At 39.1% G+C, this 26,330-nt stretch overlaps 1 protein-coding gene across 1 annotated transcript in view; it reads left to right on the top strand.

Moving 5' to 3' along the window:
* The window catches only part of Gm12880 (predicted gene 12880), a 104,225-nt gene extending 84,926 nt beyond the window's left edge, over positions 1 to 19,299 (top strand). Inside the window, exons 2-3 of the mRNA XM_030253990.1 lie at positions 18,414 to 18,509; positions 19,178 to 19,299. Of these exons, the coding sequence (XP_030109850.1) occupies positions 18,414 to 18,509; positions 19,178 to 19,299 (218 nt within the window). The remainder of the gene's footprint in view (positions 1 to 18,413; positions 18,510 to 19,177) is intronic.
* Positions 19,300 to 26,330: the final 7,031 nt, after the last annotated feature.

Genomic DNA, 26,330 nt, shown 5'->3' with positions numbered 1-26,330 from the left:
TCAGTCAGGATGATATTCTCAAATTCCATCCATTTCCCTACAAAATTCATGATGTCTGAATTTTCAAATAGCTGACTAATAATCTCTTATGTAGATGTACCACATTTTCTCCATTCATTATTCACCAGCCCTACATCTGACAGAGAACTGATACTCAAAATTTACAAAGAACTCAAGAAATTAGACAACAACAACCCAAATAACCCAATTAAAATGGGGTACAGATTCGGTTAGCAAGAATTTTATTGAGGATTTTTGCATCGATATTCATAAGAGAAATTGGTCTGAAGTTCTCTATCTTTGTTGGATCTTTCTGTGGTTTAGGTATCAGAGTAATTGTGGCTTCATAGAATGAGTTGGGTAGAGTTCCCTCTACTTCTATTTTGTGGAATAGTTTGTACAGAACTGGGATTAGATCTTCTTTGAAGGTCTGATAGAACTCTGCACTAAACCCATCTGGTCCTGGGCTTTTTTTGGTTGGGAGACTATTAATAACTGCTTCTATTTCTTTAGGTGATATGGGACTGTTTAGATTGTCAACTTGATCCTGATTCAACTTTGGTACCTGGTATCTGTCCAGAAATTTGTCCATTTCGTCCAGGTTTTCCAGTTTTGTTGAGTATAGCCTTTTGTAGAAGGATCTGATGGTGTTTTGGATTTCTTCAGGATCTGTTGTTATGTCTCCCTTTTCATTTCTGATTTTGTTAATTAGGATGTTGTCCCTGTGCCCTCTAGTGAGTCTAGCTAAGGGTTTATCTATCTTGTTGATTTTCTCAAAGAACCAACTCCTCGTTTGGTTAATTCTTTGAATAGTTCTTCTTGTTTCCACTTGGTTGATTTCACCCGAGTTTGATTATTTCCTGCCGTCTACTCCTCTTGGGTGAATTTTCTTCCTTTTTTTCTAGAGCTTTTAGATGTGTTGTCAAGCTGCTAGTATGTGCTCTCTCCTGTTTCTTCTTGGAGGCACTCAGAGCTATGAGTTACCCTCTTAGAAATGCTTTCATTGTGTCCCATAGGTTTGGGTATGTTGTGGCTTCGTTTTCATTAAACTCTAAAAAGTCTTTAATTTCTTTCTTTATTCCTTCCTTGACCAAGTTATCATTGAGAAGAGTGTTGTTCAGTTTCCACGTGAATGTTGGCTTTCCATTATTTATGTTGTTATTGAAGATCAGCCTTAGGCCATGGTGGTCTGATAGGATACATGGGACAATTTCAATATTTTTGTATCTGTTGAGGCCTGTTTTGTGACGAATTATATGGTCAATTTTGGAGAAGGTTCCGTGAGGTGCTGAGAAGAAGGTATATCCTTTTGTTTTAGGATAAAATGTTCTGTAGATATCTGTCAGATCCATTTGTTTCATAACTTCTGTTAGTTTCACTGTGTCCCTGTTTAGTTTCTGTTTCCACGATCTGTCCATTGATGAAAGTGGTGTGTTGAAGTCTCCCACTATTATTGTGTGAGGTGCAATTTGTGCTTTGAGCCTTACTAAAGTGTCTTTAATGAATGTGGCTGCCCTTGCATTTGGAGCATAGATATTCAGAATTGAGAGTTCCTCTTGGAGAATTTTACCTTTGATGAGTATGAAGTGTCCCTCCTTGTCTTTTTTGATAACTTTGGGTTGGAAGCCGATTGTATCCGATATTAAAATGGCTACTCCAGCTTGTTTCTTCAGACCATTTGCTTGGAAAATTCTTTTCCAGCCTTTCACTCTGAGGTAGTGTCTGTCTTTTTCCCTGAGATGGGTTTCCTGTAAGCAGCAGAATGTTGGGTCCTGTTTGTGTAGCCAGTCTGTTAGTCTATGTCTTCTTATTGGGGAATTGAGTCCATTGATATTAAGAGATATTAAGGAAAAGTAATTGTTGCTTCCTTTTATTTTTGTTGTTAGAGTTGGCACTCTGTTCTTGTGGCTGTCTTCTTTTTGGTTTGTTGAGAGATTACTTTCTTGCTTGTTCTAGGGCATGATTTCCGTCCTTGTATTGCTTCTTTTCTGTTATTATCCTTTGAAGGGCTGGATTCGTGGAAAGATAGTGTGAATTTGGTTTTGTTGTGGAATACTTTGGTTTCTCCATCTATGGTAATTGAGAGTTTGGCCGGGTATAGTAGCCTGGGCTGGCATTTATGTTCTCTTAGTGTCTGTATAACATCTGTCCAGGCTCTTCTGGCTTTCATAGACTCTGGTGAAAAGTCTGGTGTAATTCTGATAGGTCTGCCTTTATATGTTACTTGACCTTTCTCCCTTACTGTTTTTAGTATTCTATCTTTATTTAGTGCATTTGTTGTTCTGATTATTATGTGTCAGGAGGAATTTCTTTTCTGGTCCAGTCTATTTGGAGTTCTGTAGGCTTCTTGTATGTTCATAGGCATCTCTTTCTTTAGATTTGGGAAGTTTTCTTCTATAATTTTGTTGAATATTTTTGCTGGCCCTTTAAGTTGAAAATCTTCATTCTCATCCACTCCTATTATCCGTAGGTTTGGTCTTCTCATTGTGTCCTGGATTTCCTGGATGTTTTGAGTTAGGATCTTTTTGCGTTTTGTATTATCTTTGATTGTTGTGCCGATGTTCTCTATGGAATCTTCTGCACCTGAGATTCTCTCTTCCATCTCTTGTATTCTGTTGCTGATGCTCGCATCTATGGTTCCAGATTTCTTTCCTAGGGTTTCTATCTCCAGCGTTGCCTCACTTTGGGTTTTCTTTATTGTGTCTACTTCCCTTTTTAGGTCTACTATGGTTTTGTTCATTTCCATCACCTGTTTGGATGTGTTTTTCTGTTTTTCTATAAGGACTTCTACCTGTTTGGTTGTGTTTTCCTGCTTTTCTTTAAGGACTTGTAACTCTTTAGCAGTGTTCTCCTGTATTTCTTTAAATGAGTTATTAAAGTTCTTCTTGATGTCCTCCAACATCATCATGAGATATGCTTTTAAATCCGGGTCTAGCTTTTCGGTTGTGTTGGGGTGCCCAGGACTAGGTGGCATGGGAGTGCTGCGTTCTGATGATGGTGAGTGGTCTTGATTTCTGTTAGTAGGATTCTTAACGTTTGCTTTTCGCCATCTGGTATTCTCTGGAGCTGTGCAGGATACAACCGGCGGGGTACTGGAACTAAGATGTCTGTGCAGGGTACACTCGGCAGGGTCCCGGAACTAAGATGTCTGCTGCCAATGCTCAGGCAAAGCATTCCCGCGCCGGGCAGGTCCCTATCCTCTGGCCAGGAAAATGGTCACCTGCCTGTACAGGATACACTCAGCGGGATCCCGGAACCAAGATGTCTGCTGCTGATGCTCAGGCAAAATGCTCCCACGCCGGGCAGATCCCTATCATCTGGCCAGGAAAATGGCCAGCTGCCTGTGCAGGATACACTCGGCGGAGTCCCGGAACCGAGATATCTGCTGCTGATGCTCAGGCAAAGCGCTGGATGGTTAGGGGAGTGGGGTAGAGGGTATGGGAAACATTTGGGATAGCATTGGATTGTAATTGAGAAAAATGCCTAATTATAAAAAAAAAAAAAAACAGAGACACTGAAACTTATAGAGGAGAAAGAACGGAAAAGCCTCGAAGATATGGGTACAGGGGGAAAATTCCTGAATTGAACAGCAATTGCTTTTGCTGTAAGATCAAGAATTGATAAATGGGACCTCATAAAGTTGCAAAGCTTCTGCAAGGCAAAAGAGGCCGTCAATAAGACAAACAGACCACCAACAGATTGGGAAAGGATCTTTTCCTGTCCTAAATCAGATAGGGGACTAATATCCAACATATATAAAGAACTCAAGAAGGTAGACTCCAGAAAATCAAATAACCCCATTAAAAAATGGGGCTCAGAGCTGAACAAAGAATTCTCACCTGAGGAACAATGAATAGCAGAGAAGCACCTGAAAAAATGTTCAACATCCTTAATCATCAGGGAAATGCAAATCAAAACAACCCTGAGATTCCACCTCACACCAGTCAGAATGGCTAAGATCAAAAATTCAGGTGACAGCAGATGCTGTCGAGGATGTGGAGAAAGAGGAACATTCCTCCATTGTTGGTGGGATTGCAAGCTTGTACAACCACTCTGGAAATCAGTCTGGCGGTTCCTCAGAAAATTGGACATAGTACTACTGGAAGATTCAGCAATACCTCTTCTGGGCATACATCTAGAAGATGCCCCAACCGGTAAGAAGGACACATGCTACACTATGTTCATAGCAGCCTTATTTATAATAGCCAGAAGCTGGAAAGAACCCAGATGCCCCTCAACAGAGGAATGGTTACAGAAAATGTGGTACATTTACACAATGGAGTACTACTCAGCTATTAAAAAGAATGAATTTATGAAATTCCTAGCCAAATGGATGGACCAGGAGGGCATCATCCTGAGTGAGGTAACACATTCACAAAGGAACTCACACAATATGTACTCACTGATAAGTGGATATTAGACCCAAACCTACAAGATAGATAAACCCTTAGCTAGACTCACTAGAGGGCACAGGGACAAAATCCTAATTAACAAAATCAGAAATGAAAAGGGAGACATAACAACAGATCCTGAAGAAATCCAAAACACCATCAGATCCTTCTACAAAAGGCTATACTCAACAAAACTGGAAAACCTGGACGAAATGGACAAATTTCTGGACAGATACCAGGTACCAAAGTTGAATCAGGATCAAGTTGACCATCTAAACAGTCCCATATCACCTAAAGAAATAGAAGCAGTTATTAATAGTCTCCCAGCCAAAAAAAAAGCCCAGGACCAGACGGGTTTAGCGCAGAGTTCTATCAGACCTTCAAAGAAGATCTAATTCCAGTTCTGCACAAACTTTTTCACAAGATAGAAGTAGAAGGTACTCTACCCAACTCATTTTATGAAGCCACAATTACTCTGATACCTAAACCACAGAAAGATCCAACAAAGATAGAGAACTTCAGACCAATTTCTCTTATGAATATCGATACAAAAATCCTCAGAAAAATTCTCGTTAACTGAATCCAAGAACACATTAAAGCAATCATCCATCCTGACCAAGTAGGTTTTATTCCAGGGATGCAGGAATGGTTTAATATACGAAAATCCACTAATGTAATCCATTATATAAACAAACTCAAAGACAAAAACCACATGATCGTCTCGTTAGATGCAGAAAAAGCATTTGACAAGATCCAACACCCATTCATGATAAAAGTTCTGGAAAGATCAGGAATTCAAGGCCCATACCTAAACATGATGAAAGCAATCTACAGCAAACCAGTAGCCAACATCAAAGTAAATGGAGAGAAGCTGGAAGCAATCCCACTAAAATCAGGGACTAAACAAGACTGCCCATTTTCACCCTACCTTTTCAACATAGTACTTGAAGTATTAGCCAGAGCAATTCGACAACAAAAGGAGATCAAGGGGATACAAATTGGAAAAGAGGAAGTCAAACTATCACTTTTTGCAGATGATATGATAGTATATATAAGTGACCCTAAAAATTCCACCAGAGAACTCCTAAACCTGATAAACAGCTTCGGTGAGGTAGCTCGATATAAAATTAACTCAAACAAGTCAATGGCCTTTCTCTGCACAAAGAATAAACAGGCTGAGAAAGAAATTAGGGAAACAACACCCTTCTCAATAGTCACAAATAATATAAAATATCTCGGCATGACTCTAACTAAGGAAGTGAAAGATCTGTATGATAAAAACTTCAAGTCTCTGAAGAAAGAAATTAAAGAAGATCTCAGAAGATGGAAAGATCTCACATGCTCATTGATTGGCAGGATCAACATTGTAAAAATGGCTATCTTTCCAAAAGCAATCTACAGATTCAATGCAATCCCCATCAAAATTCCAACTCAATTCTTCAACGAATTAGAAGGAGCAATTTGCAAATTCATCTGGAATAACAAAAAACCTAGGATAGCAAAAAATCTTCTCAAGGATAAAAGAACCTCTGGTGGAATCACCATGCCTGACCTAAAGCTTTACTACAGAGCAATTGTAATAAAAACTGCATGGTACTGGTATAGAGACAGACACGTAGACCAATGGAATAGAATTGAAGACCCAGAAAGGAACCCACACACCTATGGTCACTTGATCTTCGACAAGGGAGCTAAAACCATCCAGTGGAAGAAAGACAGCATTTTCAACAATTGGTGCTGGCACAACTGGTTGTTATCGTGTAGAAGAATGCGAATTGATTCATACTTATCTCCTTGTACTAAGGTCAAATCTAAGTGGATCAAGGAACTTCACTTAAAACCAGAGACACTGAAACTTATAGAGGAGAAAGTGGGGAAAAGCCTTGAAGATATGGGCACAGGGGGAAAATTCCTGAACAGAACAGCAATGGCTTGTGCTGTAAGATCGAGAACTGACAAATGGGACCTAATGAAACTCCAAAGTTTCTGCAAGGCAAAAGACACCGTCAATAAGACAAAAAGACCACCAACAGATTGGGAAAGGATCTTTACCTATCCTAAATCAGATAGGAGACTAATATCCAACATATATAAAGAACTCAAGAAGGTGGACTTCAGAAAATCAAATAACCCCATTAAAAAATGGGGCTCAGAACTGAACAAAGAATTCTCACCTGAGGAATACCGAATGGCAGAGAAGCACCTGAAAAAATGTTCAACATCCTTAATCATCAGGGAAATGCAAATCAAAACAACCCTGAGATTCCGCCTCACACCAGTCAGAATGGCTAAGATCAAAAATTCAGGTGACAGCAGATGCTGGCGTGGATGTGGAGAAAGAGGAACACTCCTCCATCGTTGGTGGGATTGCAGGCTTGTACAACCACTCTGGAAATCAGTCTGGCGGTTCCTCAGAAAATTGGACATAGTACTACCGGAGGATCCCGCAATACCTCTCCTGGGCATATATCCAGAAGATGCCCCAACTGGTAAGAAGGACACATGCTACACTATGTTCATAGCAGTCTTATTTATAATAGCCAGAAGCTGGACAGAACCCAGATGCCCCTCAACAGAGGAATGGATACAGAAAATGTGGTACATCTACACAATGGAGTACTACTCAGCTATTAAAAAGAATGAATTTATGAAATTCCTAGGCAAATGGATGGACCTGGAGGGCATCATCCTGAGTGAGGTAACACATTCACAAAGGAACTCACACAATATGTACTCACTGATAAGTGGATATTAGCCCAAAACCTAGGATACCCAAGATATAAGATACAATTTCCTAAACACATGAGACTCAAGAAAAATGAAGACTAAAGTGTGGACACTATGCCCCTCCTTAGAAGTGGGAACAAAACACCCTTGGAAGGAGTTACAGAGACAAAGTTTGGAGCTGAGATGAAAGGATGGACCATGTAGAGACTGCCATATCCAGGGATCCACCCCATAATCAGCATCCAAATGCTGACACCATTGCATACACTAGCAAGATTTTATCGAAAGGACCCAGATGTAGCTGTCTCTTGTGAGACTGTGCCGGGGCCTAGCAAACACAGAAGTGGATGCTCACAGTCAGCTAATGGATGGATCACAGGGCTCCCAATGGAGGAGCTAGAGAAAATACCCAAGGAGCTAAAGGGATCTGCAACCCTATAGGTGGAACAACATTATGAACTAACCAGTACCCCGGAGCTCTTGACTCTAGCTGCATATGTATCAAAAGATGGCATAGTCGGCCATCACTGGAAAGAGAGGCCCATTGGACACGCAAACTTTATATGCCCCAGTACAGGGGAACGCCAGGGCCAAAAAGGAGGAGTGGGTGGGTAGGGGAGTGTGGGTGGGTGGGTATGGGGGACTTTTGGTATAGCATTGGAAATGTAAATGAGCTAAATATCTAATAAAAAATGGAAAAGGAAAAAAAAAAGAACTGAAGAAGTTAGAATCCAGAGAACCAGATAATCCAATTTAAATAATGGGGCACAGAGCTAAACAAAGAATTCTCAACTGAGGGATCTCAGATGGCAGAGAAGCACTTAAAGAAATGTTCAACATCAGTCATCAGGAAATGCAAATGAAAACTGCCCTGAGATTGCACCTCAGATCAGTCAGAATGGCTAAGATCAAAAACTCAGGTGACTGAAGATACTTGCAAGGATATGGAGAAAGAGGAACACTCCTCCATTGCTGATGGGACTGCAAGCTAGTAAAACCACTTTGGAAATCTGTGGGGTATTGGGCTATGCACAGACAGGCTAGTCTCCAGTTGAGCTGAAGTCTGAACCCCAGAAGGGTAATAATTCACCTACATGGCATGGTAGGCATTCCCTCATGCTCCTGGAACTCTGACTCCTGCCTAAGTTACTGCCCACCACAGCCCTCACAAGAAAAGCATGGCTAGACAATGTCCCATGCTCCTGACCTTCAGGCTAAACTCATCCCCAGTTACCTAGCAACAGTAAGATAAGACAGCATACTTTAAAATGGGCTGTTTGGCCCCTCCTCCCTCTCTCACTTCTCTCTTTCCTTTGTTCTGTTACCTCTCCCCCTTGTCTCACACTTCTCTCCTCTCTGTCTTCCCTTTTCCTCTCTCCTATCCACTCTTACTCTTACTCTCTTTCTCTCCTGCCTTATCTCTCTCTCTATCTCTCCCTCCCTCTCTCTCTCTCTCTCTCTCTCTCTCTCTCTCTCTCTCTCTCTCTCTCTCTCTCTCTCTCTCTCTTGCTCTCTCTCTCTTCTATCTTCTCTCTTTCTCCCAGTCTTTCTACAATAAAGCTCTAAAACCATAGAATGTCTCTGCTCATCAAGGTCCACTGCACTTGGAAGATCGGATAGGCTTTCTCCTAATGAGCCATTTTTAATCTCCTGATGGAAGGCCTTCCTGTGCTCTAGTCAAGATCCACTGCACTCTTCTCACCGGTGTGGGAACCTCTCTTCCCTCTTCCCTCTCTCCTATAAACCTGGGGCTTTAGGAAAGTAGCTCCAGGGCTCTCAGGTTGGGCTGCTCCTTGTTCACTCCCTGAAGAGTGGGTCAGAATCTTAGATGCCTTCCTGGTACTGAGTGGAAAGCATATGGCAGCTCTTCTACATTTGCCTGACCAGAGTATAGGTGGAACTCTGGTGAGGCATGGGCCTTCCCCCCCTTCCCTGTCTTCCCCAGGGACCTCTCATTAGTTCCCAACAGATATCAATCTAGAAGTTCCTCAGAAAATTAAAGATAGTTCTACTTGAAAACCCAGCTATACCATTACTGCACATATACACAAAAGATTTTCCAACATATAACAAGGACACAGGTTTCACTATGTTTATAGTATGCTTATTTATAATAGCCAGAAGCTGGAAACAACCCAGATATCCCTCAACAAAAGAATGGGTACAGAAAATGTGGTACATTTATACAGTGGGGTAGTACTTAGCTATTAAAAACAATGACTTTGTGAAATTCTCAGGCAAATAGATGGAACTAAAAAATACCATCCTGGTGTGTCACCAACTCCAGGAGAGCTATACTGTGTTTTCTTGGGTCCTATTGTAACACTGAAGGGAATGCTCCTAAAAATTGACTAAACAACTTGCTTTAAATTAACTTGTATTTTTATTATAATGGCTTTTGAAGTACACATTCAAATTCCTTTTTAAAAAGATCTGTGAACTCAAGTATTATCTTACATTATTTTTATGTTCATATAAGATCAGTTAAGGAAAAGGACACAACATCTGCCCCAACACCAGAAGTAACTGGGACCAACTGGACACAGACACCCAGGAATTCTGCCCGACCAGTGGCACAAGTTCCTTCAGTCCTGGGCAGGTGTCCTAAGCAGTCCTTATGTGTGAACTCTGCAGCCAGTCCCACAACACCCAGAAGAAGCTCCACTCCCAGGCTCTCTAACATACACAGGATCACAGGATCACAGGATCCAAGGAGCTTGGTCACACCAGGATCTCAGGATCCCAGAGGCATCTTGATTCCCAGGAGCTCTGACATACCCAGGATCTTAGGATCACAGGATCACACAGACAGCTGAGCTCTGAGGAGTTCTGACACAACCAGGATCATGGCAAGCACAGGCTCCAGTCAGACACAGCCAGGGCAGGTAGCACTACAGATAACCAGATAGCAGGAGGCAAGCACAAGAACACAAGCAATAGAAACCAAGCTTACTTGGCATCATCAGAACCCAATTCTCCCACCATAGCAAGTACTGGATACACCACCACACCAGAAAAGCGAGATTCAGATCTAAAATCACTTCTCATGATGGTGATTGACTTTAAGAAGGACATAAATAATCCCATTAACAAAAATACAGAAAACCACAGGTAAACAGCTAGAAGCCCTTAAAGAGAAAACACAAAATATCCCTTAAGGAATTACAGGAAAATACAATCAAACAGTCAAAGGAAATAAATAAAACCATCCAAAATCTAAAAATGGAAATAGAAACAATAAAGAAATCACAAAAGGAGACATCCTTGGAGATGGAAATCCTAGGAGAGAGATTAGGAGTCATAAATGCAAATATCACCAACAGAATACAAGAGATAGAAGTGAGAATCTCCGGTGCAGAAGATACCATAGAAAACATTGACACAAAATTCAAAGAAAATGCAAAAAGCAAAAAGCTCCTATCCCAAAACATACAGGAAATCCAGGACACAATGTAATGATCAAACCTAAGGATAGTAGGTATAGAAGAGAGTGAAGATTCCCAACTTAAAGGGACAGTAAATATCTTCAACAAAATGATAGGAGAAAACTTCCCTAACCTAAAGAAAGAGATGCCCATGAACATACAAGAAGCCTACAGAACTACAAATAAACTGGACCAGAAAAGAAATTCCTCCCGACATATAATAATCAGAACAACAAATGCACTAAACAAAGAAAGAATATTAAAAGTAATAAGGGGAAAAGGTCAAGTAACATATAAAGGATGACCTATCAGAATTACACCGGACTTCTCACCAGAGACTTTGAAAGCTAGAATATCCTGGGCAGATGTCATACAGAGCCTAAGAGAACACAAAGTGCCAGCCAAGGCTACTATAGCCAACAAAACTCTCAATTACCATTGATGAAGAAAGCAAGATAGTCCATGACAAAACCAAATTTACACAATATCTTTCCACTAATCCAGCCCTACAAAGGATAATAAAGGAAAAACTCCAACACAAGGAGGGAAATTACGCTAGAAAAAGCAAGAAACTAATCCTTCAACAAACCCAAAAGAAGATAGCCACACAAACATAATTCCACCTCTAACAAGAAAAATAACAGGGAGCAACAATCACTTTTCCTTAGTATCTCTTAACATCAATGGACTCAACTCCCCCAAAAAAAAGACATAGACTAACAGACAGGATATGTAAACAGGACCCAGCATTTTGCTTCATACAAGAAACTCACCTAAGTGACAATGACAAACACTACCTCAGAGTAAAATGTTGGAAAACAGTTTCCAAGCAAATGATCCCAAGAAACAAGCTGTAGTAAATATTCTAATATCAAAAAAAATCGACTCAATAGAAACAGATATATAAATTTTGGGCCATAAACAGATCCAATTAGCCCTTAAAATGAGCAGAATGCACAGAAACAAACACTTATCTAGGACTAATTGGCTATTCTGGATCTTTTGTTGTTCCATATCAAATTGAGGGGTTTTTTTTCTATTTATGTGAAGAATGAGATGACGATATTGATTGTGATTTCATTGAATCGGTAACTGTTTTGGTAGGAAGGTCTTTTTTCACGACGTTAATTCTACCAAGCTTGGGATTTCTTCAAATTCTAGTATGTTTCTTAATCTCTTTCTTCACACATTTAAAGTTTTCATTATAGAGGTTTATACCTCTTCTGTTATGTATATTCTAAATATTTCATTTTATTTGAGAAACTGGGAAGAGGAGTGTGTCCATGACCTCTTTCTCAGCATGCTTGTTACTCATACTCTCTTTTGTTAAGACTGGTAAATTTTGTAAGTCAATTATATATTGTAACACTTTGCTGAAATTATTAATAATTTCTACAATTTTTCTAGTCAAATTGTGGGAACAGTGGGTGTAAGATAATATAATCTTCAATTGAAAATAATTTGACTTAATATTTTCCCATTGGTATCCCTTCTCTTGCCTTATTGCTCCAGCTAATGCTTCAATCACATTATGGAGAAGCATTAGGGACAGTGGGCAGTCCTCTTCCATTCCTGATTTTAATGGGGCTTATTAATGGTTTTATTCATTTAGGATGATATTGGCCATGAGTTTGTCATACATAACCTTTATTATGTTGGAATATGTTTCCTACAGTCCTACCTGTTCTAGGGCTTTTATTAAGAATGCATGTTGAAACTTATCAAAGACTAATCTTTTTTTTTTTGCTTCCATTGAGATGATCATATGATTCTTGTATTTTTTGTCCATGTATTTGGTTTATTACATTTATTTCTTATATATGTTAAAAAATAAATAAAATAATTAGCATAACCACCCAACACATTATTTTGCCATATTGGGTTGTCAATTTTTTTTGTTTGTTTGTTTGGTTTGGTTTGGTTTTTTTTTTGGTTTTGGTTTTGTTGTTTTTGTTTTTGGGGTTTTTTTTGGGGGGGCAGGGGGTTTGAGACATGATTTCTCTGTATAGCTCCAGCTATCCTGGAACTCATTCTATAGGCCAGGCTGGCCTTCAACTCAGAAATCTGCCTGCCTCTGCCTCCCAAGTGCTGGGATTAAAGGCATGCACCAACACTGCCCAGCTCTGGGTTGTCAGTTCTAATCTCAACATTCCATGTAACAATGTAGAGTAACAGTCTAGTCAACACAAGGAACTAAGAATTGGTAACATTCAGTCAAAAGAATATGGGTTTGGTAGTCATGACTCATTCAAAGGCAAGTTGCTATCAAACAATCTTCTTGAGTTTTATTATAATAATTACATGTGAACAGATATATACCTTTATATTGTTTAACCACAAAGGCATTTATTGATGTTTAAATAGCTGTATGGAATACTACAAGTAAACACATAGACAGATATTTTGATGTATTTAAAGACAAAGGGGCTAGTACCTTGGATTCTAGATGTGTAAGTCTCTGAAAAATACCATCAAAAATAGAGAAAAAGACTAAGAAAAGGAGGCCTGTGACCAGACCATAATGTGAGTCATTGAATAGAAAGTGCAAAAGAAAGGCCATAACATGTAATCATCATGCACTAGAAAGAAATCTATGATAAGTACATACAAACCATGAAAAATTCATAACAGTAACTGAATGGGAATTTTAATTTCCACTATAAGATCTGAGCTTAGATTGTACTTATACCCACTGACCAAGTCAATTTGCTATTTGAATAGCCAAACTGACTCACTTTAGAAACAATTTTTGTTTATCTTGATGTTGTTAATTTAACATATTTTATACAAACAGTGCTGCATAAATAATTTTATAAAGTGGATGAACCACGACTATAATTTCTTCACAAGTTCTAGTAGAGTCTTTTCATATGTATCTGTACTTTCTTACTAGTTTTATTTTGCTCTTAGTAGGTTCTTGTTTACCAAATCATTTAGCCAATTTTGTACTTTTTCCTTTAAAGCAATTTAAAGATATTTTCTGTACCAATTAAAGCTTCATTGATTCACTAACTATGAAGTGAATTAATATTTAAAATTTTCGCTTTCATTAAAATAAAAAGAAGAAGAAAACATGCCTTCTTTGTATGGAAGCTGAAATCAGGTTTATAGCCAGACTCTTGTTCCCCATGCTTCCAATCTGTAATACATTGTGTTCTATGGCTAGATTCTTTCTCTCACTGTAGAGTCATTTTGTTCAGGTATGAGCTCAATTTTTTTTCCTGAAGTGCATTGAAAATATTTGAGTGAATCTTTAAGAAGAATGTATCTCTGGTACAGTGGGATTCCACAACACTGGATCTTAATGTTTTGTTTTGGTTTGTTTGTTTGTTTTTTAAGACAGGGTTTCTGTAACTCCTTCCATGGGTATTTTGTTTTACCTTCTAAGAAGTATCTGTTGGAGTTCATCAAAAGACCCTCACTCACAAAGACCACAGAGACTGCCATCGCTGCAAACAGCATGAGGGTTTTTATTGATCTAACATGTTGGGAACTCCCCTCTCAGCATGCAGGCCAGAGGAGAGACCCAGAACAAAGAAAGAACACACTTTTTAATACCTTTTAAGGTGCAGATTTGAGCAACAAGGTAGCTGTCTTATTCTAACTGGTGTAGCAAGTAACCTTTTCAGACATTGGTTGGTTTGCATAGTGACTACCTCTGGCCTACTGACTCATTTTGCTTGCCCCCATGGTAGGTTATTATGAATTGATCAGCAAAGTAATAGTACATTTTGAAGTTATGAGGCAGCTATTAATGTCACAGCTATTAACATCACAGGGAATCCTAGCAAGGTCAGGGCAGTTTGTGGGTTTTTTTCTCAGAATTCAGTGTGGGGTGGGGGTAGGAGAATTCTTCTGAGAACTGTTATTTTTGTGATGGCAATTTCTCTGAGAACACCTAATATTATTTTGGTAGCTGCAGGTTTAATCATTTTGACCGCTAAAACTATGTTTTTACATTTGTATAGTCAGCCAGCTTCCTTATCTGGCTCTGTACTTGGCCTGCTAGTACAGTTTGGAAAGTCCTTTTCGAAGGGGGAAGATACTGGATGGTCTTCAATTCATTTTATATATTACAGAATCAAAGTATCCACACATTGGCCTTCCTTCTTCTTGAGTTTCATGTAGTTTGTGAATTGTATATTGGATATTCTGAGTTTCTGGGCTAATATCCACGTATCAGTGAGTGCATATAATGTGTGTTCTTATGTGATTGGGTTACCTCACTCAGGATGATATCCTCCAGATCCATCTATTTGCCTACGAATTTCATGAATTCATTGATTTTTAGTAGCTGAGTAGTACTCCATTGTGTAAATGATCCACATTTTCTGTATCCATTCCTCTGTTGAGGAACATCTGGGTTCTTTCCAGCTTCTGGTTATTATAAATAAGGTGGCTATGAACATAATGGAGCATGTGTCCTTATTACATATTGAAGCATCTTCTGGGTATATGCCCAGTAGTGGTATTACTGAGTCCTCATTTGTTCCTAGAACTCACTCTGTAAACCAGGTTGGCCTTCATCTCAGTGATACACCAGCTTCTGTCTCCCAAGTGCTAGTATTATCAGTATGCACCACCATGTCCAGCTAAGATTAGATTTCTCACAAAAGTTTGGAAGGAAGGGTTTTAGATGGAAGATGAGATGCAAAGTAGGGATTCAGAGGAGAGAGCAGCCTGGGCAGAGAGGGTTCTAAATTGGAAATGTATCTGATTCCAGACAGCTATTGAGAGGTTCCATGTACTCAACACCTGTAAGGTGGGTCGGGATGTGAACGATACAGTAGAGTGTATGAGCTATAAAAAGAGGACAACCTGCAGATCTGGGCAGCAGAGAAAACGAGGATTGAAAGTTGCTCTGAAGTTAAAAGCATCTGTGTAGGTCAGATACCGAGTATATGCTGGGAAGAAGTGGGTTATGTGGAGTCTCACTGGGAAAGTACCTTGGCAGACTGGAGAGTAGGGCAAGGTATGGACTTTTAGGTTTACATAGACAGACAAACTCAGAAGTCAGAGGACTGTGTGTAATTTCCCTGACTAAACAGGTTGTGGTAAGCCTAAGGAGGAACATCTTACATTTACTGCATTTATGTCTGTGCACCATGTGCATGCAGTGCCCATAGATGCCAGAGGAGGGTGATAGATACCCTAGAACTGAAGTTATAGACAACTATGAGCCACCATGTCCGTGCTAGGAAGAACAATCTTTGCTTTTTTTTATTAAAACATTAAAATGCAGATACATAGTGTTCATATATAAGTAAGAATAAAACATTTACGTACCTAACATAGGAAATTAGAAATTGGAGTGGTCAAATTAAATTACATCATCATGCCCCATTGCTGCCACCACTGAACTCAGAGCTACAGGCACCTATGGTCATCTAGGAAACTCTTGCTTTTCTAATATGTGTTTGGAAGTGTATCATTTTGTGTTTTAGTGGAATACTTACATTATATAGTAGTCAATGAATCTGCTATAAAATATCAATCAATGTGTTTGGGGATAGAATTACTCTTCATTTTATTTCTTTATACATTTCTCCAAACTTTCTTTAACAAACACACAGAAGATTCTTATGGATTTTGAAGTAGTAGAACAGGAATATATCTGGTTCTGTCCGGGTAAAACTTAACTTTGGACTAAGAAGTGACCACAGGCTTTTATAAGAAGTTGTTAACATCATAGGACAGACAGTAAATACAACTGTGTAATATGCATTTCATGTTCCACTCAAAAGACATAATGGTAAAGACAATATTTCATATTAAAACTCTTGATTAAACATCTCTTAAGCTACAATTTTTTTAAACAATTGTCTGGAGGTCAGAGGGATGGATCAACAGTTAAAATTGCTTGCTGCTCATACACAGGACAAGAATTATGTTCACTGCACATTCATTGTGGCTCACCCTGTACGGTAATTCCAGGGGATCTGATGCCCTCTTCTAACCTCCTGAGACGACCTGCACTTCCAGAAGAAGGTATCTGAGAGTTGAAAGCTACACAGGTCTGCTCTGGCTACAGAAAATGAAGAATAAAAACATCCGCACAAACACATACACAACCTTGCTTGTATATCATGATTTTCTTATAAAATGGGGACTTATAGTAACACATATTTTAGTCAGCTTGAGTCTGTGGAAAGACAGGAAGGCTGGATGTGAAGAGCAAGAGCTTGAGTGATGAAGCACAAGAGTCAAGACTGAGCACTACCACACTGCCTCAAGCTTTAAGCTTCATGTGGATGTGGTAACCATTCGAAGTCTAGTGTTCCTCCAGTGCTTGCTCTGGGGAGCCAGGGTGCACCATGGATCTCTAAGGAGGGCTGCTTCTGCCAGAGGAGGGAAGATAAGGTCAGTGTCTTCAGGAAAGGGTCAGGTTGAGCCTAGATGGGTTTCTTCAGCCTGCTGGATAGCTGTGCCTGGATCTGTTCTATTCCTGTGGCTGCAATAGCTGTGAGAACCTGCAGAGTCCACTATGCTCATAGAAGCCTTATTTATAATAACCATAAGGTGGAAGGAACCCAGATGTCTCTCAACAGAGGAATGGATACAGAAAAATAGAGGAATGGATACAGAAAATGTGGTAGATTTACACAATAGAGCTAGCTTATATATCTGTGTGTGTGTGTGTGTGTGTGTGTGTGTGTGTGTGTGTATAGTTTTATATAGTTTTTATATATAGTTACATATAACTCAGCTATTAAAAACAATGGATTCATGAAATTCTTAGACAAATGGATGGATCTGGAGGATATCATTGTAAGTGAGGTAACCAAATCACAAAAGAACACACATGATATGCACTCACTGATGAGTGGATATTAGCCCAGAAGTTCAAAGTACCCAAGATACAATTCACAAACTATATGAAATTCATAAAGAATGAAGACCAAAATATGGACACTTCCGTCCTTCTTAGAAGGGGAAACAAAATACCCATGGAAGGAGTTACAGATACAAAGTTTGGAGCAGAGACTGAAGGAATGACCATACAGAAACTGTCCCACCTGGGGATGCATTTCATAAACAGCCACCAAAACCAGACACTATTGCAGATGCCAACAAGATCTTGCTGACAGGAGCCTGATAAAGCTGTCTTCTGTGAGCTGTGCCTGGCAAATACAGAAGTGGATGCTCATAGTCATCCATTAGATGAAGCACAGGGCCCCCAATGAAGGAGCTGTAGAAAGTACCCAAGAAGCTGAAGGGGTTTTTAGGCCCCTAGGAGGAGTAATCCCAGAGATCCCAGGGACTAAACAACCAACGAAGCATACACCTGGAGGGACCCATTGCTCCAACTGCATATGTAGCAAAGGGTAGCCTTGTTGGCACTTGGTCCTGTGAAGGCAATTCCCGAGTGAAGGGAAATGCCAGAACAGAGTATCAGGAGTGGGTTGGTTGATGAGCAGGAAGAGGTGGGATGGGATAGTGGGTTTTCAGGAGTGAAACGAGGAAAGGGGATAATATTTGAAATGTAAATAAAGAAAATATCTAATAAAGAAAAAATTAATTTTAATATTTTTTTCAGTGTAAAAATACAAAACTAAGATCTCTTTTTATATTGTGTTACAATGTTGGATAATAGAAATTCCTGTTTTCATGGCTGAATAAATATAGCTTAATGGTTAAGAGACTAGAGAACCTGGCTTCTGTTGCCAGCACATATTACAGCTTACAGCTGTGTGTTACTCTAGTTGCTGAGGGCCTGGGATCCTCTTTTGGCCTCTGAGGTTACTGCAGACAGGAGATGCAAAGATATACAAGTAGGAAAATACCCATACACAAGAAATAATAAGTTAAATAAATCTTTTAAATGCAATGTTTTCATTCATATGTTTTCATCATTGATCTTGTTGGTTAGAGATCTTCGTAATCATGGTTTCCATGACAACCTCTAAGGAAACACCAAAATCTGGAACTGATGTCGAGTCTCTACAGCATGGGAATAATACGATGAAGACAAGATGCAAGCTCCTTCCCCGTGGCATTTGCTGAGGACTTTGATAGACAGTGCTATTTGAAAGCTCCACCCTGCAAAACACATCCCTACTGGGTTTGTATCATTTTCTATTGGGATGCAGGATTTTTTTCTATAGCTCAGACCAGCCAGGAACTTGATCTTCCTGCCCCAAACTCCTTAGTGTTAGGATTGCAGGCATGTGCCATCATGCTCATTAACCTAGAGGACATATGATGGTCTCAGTCTGTATGAGTTACATTGCTAATGCTGTGATAAAAATACCATAATGAATGGCAACTTATGTAGAGTTTATATGGGCTTATGGTGCCAAAGGGATAAGAGCCTATCATGGCAAAAAGGCATGGCAGAAGGTGAGAGAACAAAGCTTCAACTGTAAGCATGAAACAGGAGAGCAAAATGGAAGTGAAGCAAGTCTGTGAAGCCTTCAATCCCACCCCAGTGATATGTCTTCCAGCAAGGCTAAACCTCCCCATAACTTCCTAAAAAATCACCACCAACTAGGGACCACATGTTAAATAGCTGAGCCAATGGAGAACATTATCATTCCAACCCCCAAACACAACTTTAGTTAGTTCCCCTGAGAGAAGTTCTGGTTACTAAGAGTCTCATCCTTTCATTTCTCACTGCTCCTTTTTTTTTTTTTTAGGATGTAGAGAACCAAGTCCTGGATGCTTGCTCCCAACTGTGTCAGAGTCTTGCTCAGGATCCTAAATTGCAGCATGGCTACATTATTGTTGCATACTTCAGTGGATGCCAGCTCCTGTAAGTGTCCTTCTATTAAATGGTAACACAAGGAATTACTGCTTCTTCTATTCACATACGAAGACGGTAATTATATGAAGATCCTCCCATATCAATTCATAGAAGTTACCTTTAAAATGTCCCTGTAAGCTTTGTGGAACTTAAATTATTTTGTTTTTATTCTTCTATGTATGTATATGCACCCCCTGCCCACCTCCCTCGCTCTGTCTCTCTCTGTCTCTCTCTGTCTTTCTCTGTCTCTCTCTCTGTCTCTCTGTCTCTCTGTCTCTCTCTGTGTCTCTCTGTCTCTCTCTCTCTGTCTCTCTCTCTCTCTCCTCTCTCTTTCCCTCTCTCTCCCTCTCTCCCTCAGGAACAAGCATCCAGGACTTGGTTCTCCATATCCTAAAAAAACAAAACACAAAAGCAAAAAGGAGAAGTGAGAAATCAAAGGATGGGACTTTTAATAACCAGATTTTTTCTTCTCAGTGGAAACTAACTAAAGTTGTGTTTGTGGGTTGGAATGATAATGTTCTTCTCCATTGGCTCAGGTATTTACATATATATATATATATCCTCACTCTGTGCACATGTGTTAGCATGAGTGGAAGTCAGAAGTCAATGTTTGGGGTTGTCTTCAATTGCTTTGTACTTTACATTTTTAGAATACATTTTTGTTTATTTATTATGTGTGTATGTTTGTATAGGTTGGAGTGTTGGTATGGGCACATGTAAGTGCAGTGCTTACAGAGGACAGAGGAAAGCATCAGATCACCTCAAGACTGAGTGCAGTTGATTGTTAGCTATCCATCCATTATGGTTGCTAGTCACTGAACTTGGATCCTCTGCAAGGGAAGACAACCCTCCTAACCATTACGCCATCTATCCAAGCTTCTATTTTACTTTAAAATTTTTAACCTGTATTTATTTACTTACTGTGCTTGCTGGACAGTATGATGAGGATGATAAATTATGTCTCTTCATGAACCTGGAGCGAACTATTGAGCTAGACTGGATGACTGATGAGCCCAAGAAACCCTCCTGTCTCTGTCTCTCCAGTACTAATATTACCAAATTGTGGATGTGTCTGGATTTTTCATTTTTATTTTTACAATGGAGCATGTAATCCTGGCTCAACTTCTTTGCTGACACAACAAGCCCTTCACTGACATAGCCATAACCCCATCCTCTCTTCATTTTTTTTAAATTTTGAAAATAGAATTGTATTTTTTTTTTGGTATGAAAAAAGAATTGTAGGGGAGGGATATCTTGTAATTGTATGGTTTAGGTACCAACTGTTAATTAAAAATAGTTTAATCCTTAAAGTTACAACTGATAACATTCTAATCTGATTGTCAGAGCTCATAAGCATTTTTTTTCAGGTCATTGGTTCAGAGATGTACAAACCCTGCCAGGAAAGATATGATCTCAGATTCTGCTACAAAAAATATTTAAATAAGTTCTGATTCTAAAAATTGATTTTTTATTACTTTATGAATATAGGTGTTGTTCCTGATGTGTGTCTAAATGAATGTCTGATTCTCTAGAACTGAACTTACACAAAGCTGTGGGCTTCCAAGTAAGTTCTGGGAATGAAACTGAAGACCTGTAGAACTTAATTAACTTAAGACCCTCTGCTCACAACTGATGAGCTTGTCTCCAGGCCAAACTTTCACTTCCTTATCTGAATTGTTTAGCTTTCTAACCTGCATCAAAATGATATTTTGATTTTCTGTTTTCCAATCGAGTGTTGATTTGTATGCCAGTTTGGACTCAGAATTTAGCAACACTCCTGTGTTGGTCTTCCAAGTGCTAGTGAAATACCAAATCTTTAAAGTTCAGACTCCATTTTAGAAAACCTGACCTAAGTTTGAACTCAGGTAAACTGACAAGCAAGTACCATCATTAGCTTCCAAGTTGCCTCATAATAAAACCTAATCCTAGCTCCAATCTATAGGCTAATCCTCAAGAAGGCCAGTGTCTCCAGATTATTCCTCCAACACATCTGCACTCCAGATTACAAAGTTACCTCTTGCCTAATCACCAACAATACAGAGGGGAGTAAAAATTAAATTTATGGTATGACTCCCAGCAACAGCCACAGTATGTTATGTTATGTTATGTTATGTTATGTTATGTTATGTTGTTATGTTATGTTGTTATGTTATGTTAAAGGCCACAGTAGCTTTCCATTTAGATGCTAACACACATAGTTACTGCTTGTTGCTTACTATAAAGCTTTGCCCTAATAGACATTCCGGGCCCCCCACTAGCAAAAACATCCTGCATGACTATGGATCATTTGGAGGGCCTGAGATACCTCAAATAGAATAAAGACCCTGCTGTGAGTTGCATCAGATTGTCTCCTGTCTGGTTTTTTTGGAGATCACTAACATTTCCCTGGCACAACACTAGGATTATAAACATGAGTTCTCATACCCAGTGTTCACTCATTAAAACAAAAGATTAATAGTATGATGTCTGTACTAGTCAACTGCCAGATCTCATTGTATGTAGTGTAACAAATTATCCATCACTAATGAGGAAGATTTTCAACTTAAAGGGCCAGCAAATATCTTCAACAAAATTATAGAAGAAAACTTCCCAAACCTAGAGAAAGGCATGCCCATGAACATATAAGAAGCCTACAGAACTCCAAATAGAGTGGACCAGAAAAGAAATTCCTCCCGACACATAATAATCAGAACAACAAATACACTAAATAAAGATAGAATATTAAAAGCAGTAAGGGAAAAAGGTCAAGTAACACATAAAGGCAGGCCTATCAGAATTACACTAGACTTTTCAACAGAGACTATGAAAGCCAGAAGATTCTGGACAATGTTATACAGACAGGAAGAGAACACAAATGCCAGCCCATGCTACTATTCGCAGCCAAACTCTCAATAACCATAGATGGAGAAACTAAAGTATTACATGACAAAACCAAATTCACTCCTTCCAGTCAGCACCAGCACTAATGCACCTTGGGCGAGGAGTCTGCAGACACCCCCAAGGTCCCCACAGGACTCTCCTCGGGATCTTAGGATCTCTGGTGAGTGGAACACAACTGCTGCTCCAATCCAATTGAGCACAGGACCTGAGACAGCATTAATTAGGGAAGCAGAAAACCCAGCCTGAATAGGGTCACAAGTCCCTTCTGGTCGGCACCAGCACCAGCACTGGGTCAGCTTGGGCACAGAATCTGCGGACATCCCCAAGGTCCCCAGAGGACTCTCCACGGGACCTTAGGACCTCTGTTGAGTGGAACAAAACTTGTGCCAGGAGGCAAGTTCTAACACCAGATATCTGGGCACCTTCCCTGTAAAAGGAGAGCTTGCCTGAAGAGAGTACTCTGACCACTGAAACTCAGGAGAGAACTAGTCTCCCAGGTCTGCTGATAGAAGCTAACAAAATCAACTGAGAAACAAGCTCTAACGAGAGACAACTATAACAACTAATTCCAGAGATTACCAGATGGTGAAAGGCAAATGTAAGAATCTTACTAACAGAAACCAAGACCACTCACCATCATCAGAACACAGCACTCCCACCCCACCCAGTCCTGGGCATCCCAACACACCCGAAAAGATAGATATCTCATGATGATGGTAGAGGACATCAAGAAGGACTTTAATAACTCACTTAAAGAAATACAGGAGAACACTGCTAAACAGGTAGAAGACCTTAAAGAGGAAGCACAAAAATCCCTTAAAGAATTGCAGGACAACACAACCAAACAGGTGATGGAATTGAATAAAACTATCCAAGACCTAAAAAGGGAAGTAGACACAATTAAGAAAACCCAAACTGAGGCAACGCTGGATATAGAAACCCTAGGAAAGAAATCTGGAATCAAAGATGTGAGAATCAGCAGCAGAATACAAGATATGGAAGAGAGAATCTCAGGAACAGAAGATTCCATAGAGAACATCGGCACAACAATCAAAGAAAATGCAAATTGAAAAAATATCCTAACTCAAAACATCCAGGAAATCCAGGACACAATGAGAAGACCAAACCTACGGATAATAGGAATATATGAGAATGAAGATTTTCAACTTAAAAGACTAGCAAATATCTTCGACAAAATTATAGAAGAAAACTTCCCAAATCTAAAGGAAGACATGACCATGAACATACAAGAAGCGTACAGAACTCCAAATAGACTGGACCAGAAAAGAAATTCCTCCCGACACATAATAATCAGAACAACAAATGCACTAACTAAACATAGAATATTAAAAGCAGTAAGGGAAAAAGATCAAGTAACATATATAGGCAGGCCTATTAGAATTACACCAGACTTTTCACCAGAGACTATGAAAGCCAGAAGATCCTGGACAGATGTTATACAGACACTAAGAGAACACAAATGCCAGCCCAGGCTACTATACCCAGCCAAACTCTCAATTACCATAGATGGAAAAACCAAAGTATTTTACAACAAACTCAAATTCACACATTATATTTCCACGAATCCAGCTCTTCAAACGATAATAACAGAAGAAAAAAAAACAATACAAGGACAGAAACCACACCCAAGAAAAAGCAAGAAAGTAATCCCTCAACAAACCAAAAAGAAGACAGCCACAAGAACAGAATACCAACTCTAACAACAAAAATAATAGGAAGCAACAATTACTTTTCCTAAATATCTCTTAATATCAATGGAATCAATTCCCCATAAAAAAGATATAGAATAACAGACTGGCTACACAAACAGGACCCAACATTTTGCTGCTTACAGAAAACCCATCTCAGGGAAAAAGACAGACACTACCTCAGAGTGAAAGGCTGGAAAAGAGTTTTCCAAGCAAATGGTATGAAGAAACAAGCTGGAGTAGCCATTCAAATATCGAATAAAATCAGCTTCCAACCCAAAGTTATCAAAAAAGACAAGTAGGGACACTACATACTCATCAAAGGTAAAATCCTCCAAGAGGAACTCTCAAATCTGAATATCTATGATCCAAATGCAAGGGCAGCCACATTCATTAAAGAAACTTTAGTTAAGTTCAAAGCACACATTGCACCTCACACAATAATAGTGGGAGACTTCAACACCCCACTTTTATCAATGGACAGATCATGGAAACAGAAACTAAACAGGGACACAGTGAAACTAACAGAAGTAATGAAACAAATGGACTTAACAGATATTTATAGAACATTTTATCCCAAAACAAAAGGATATACCTTCTTCTGGGCACCTCATGGTACCTTCTCCAAAATTGACCATATAATTGGTCACAAAACAGGCCTCAACAGATACAAAAATATTGAAATTGTCCCATGCATCCTATCAGACCACCATGGACAAAGGCTGATCTTCAATAATAACATAAATAATGGAAACACAACATTCACGTGGAAACTGAACAACACTCTTCTCAATAATACCTTGGTCAAGGAAGGAATAAAGAAAGAAATTAAAGACTTTTTAGAGATTAATGAAAATGAAGCCACAACATACCCAATCTTAATGGACACAATGAAAGCATTTCTGAGAGGGTAACTCATAGCTCTGAGTGCCTCCAAAAAGAAACGGGAGAGAGCACACACTAGCAGCTTGACAACACACCTAAAAGCTCTAAAAAAAAAATGAAGCAAATTCACCCAAGAGGAGTAGATGGCAGGAAATAATCAAACTCAGGGGTGAAATCAAACAAGTGGAAACAAGAAGAGCTATTCAAAGAATCAACCTAAGGAGGAGCTGGTTCTTTGAGAAAATCAACAAGATAGATAAACCCTTAGACAGACTCACTAGAGGATACAGGGACAACATCCTAATTAACAAAATCAGAAATGAAAAGGGAGACAAAAGAACAGATCCTGAAGAAATCTAAAACACCATCAGATCCTTCTACAAAAGGCTATACTCAACCAAACTGGAAAACCTGGATGAAATGGACAATTTTCTATACAGATAACAGGTACTAAAGTTAAATCAGGATCAGATTAACGACATAAAGAGTCATATATCCCCTAAAGAAATAGAAGCAGTCATTGTTTCTCAAACAAACAAACAAACAACAACAAAAAAAACCCAGGACCAGATGGGTTTAGTACAGAGTTCTATTAGGCCTTCAAAGATGATCTAATTCCAGTTCTTCACAAACTATTCCACAAAATGGAAGAAGAAGGTACTCTACCCAATAAATTCTATGAAGTCATAATCACTATGATTTCTAAAACACAAAAAGACCCAACAAAGATAGAAAACTTCAGACCAATTTCCCTTATAAATGTTGATGCAAAAATATTCAATAAAATTCTTGCTAACCGAATCCAAGAACATATTAAAACAATCATCAATCCTTACCAAGTAGGTTTCATTCCAGGGATGCAGGAAAATTTTTTCTACAAAAATACATCAATGTAATCCACTATATAAACAAATTCAAAAACAAAAACCACATGATCATCATTTAGACGCTGAGAAAACATTTGTTCAAAATCCAACACCCATTCGTGATAAAAGTCTTGGAAATATCAGGAATTCAAGGCCCATACCTAAACATGATGAAAGCAATCTAAAGCAAACCAGTAGCCAACATCAAAGTAAATGGTGAGAAGCTGGAAGCAATCCCACTAAAATAACGGACTAGACAAGGCTGCCCACTTTCTCCCTACCTATTCAACATAGTACTTGAAGTCCTAGCCAGAGCAATTTGACAACAAAAGGAGATCAAGGGAATAAAAATTGGAAAGGAAGAAGTCAAAATATCACTTTTTGCAGATGATATGATAGTTTATATAAATGACCCTAAAAATTCCACCAGAGAACTCCTAAACCAGATAAACAGCTTCAGTGAACTAGCAGGATATGAAATTAACTAAAACAAGTCAATGGTTTTTCTCTACACCAAGGATAAAGAGGCTGACACAGAAATTAGGGAAACAACACCCGTCACAATAGTCACAAATAATATAAAATACCTTGGTGTGACTCTAGCAAAGGAAGTGAAAGATCTGTATGATAATAACTTCAAGTCACTGAAGAAAGAAATCAAACATGATCTCAGAAGATGGAAAGATCTCCCATGCTAATGGATT

This window comes from Mus musculus, chromosome 4, assembly GCF_000001635.26.
Source record: "Mus musculus strain C57BL/6J chromosome 4, GRCm38.p6 C57BL/6J".
NCBI classification, from domain to species: Eukaryota; Metazoa; Chordata; class Mammalia; order Rodentia; family Muridae; genus Mus; species Mus musculus.
This window is presented reverse-complemented; position numbering and strand designations above follow the sequence as displayed.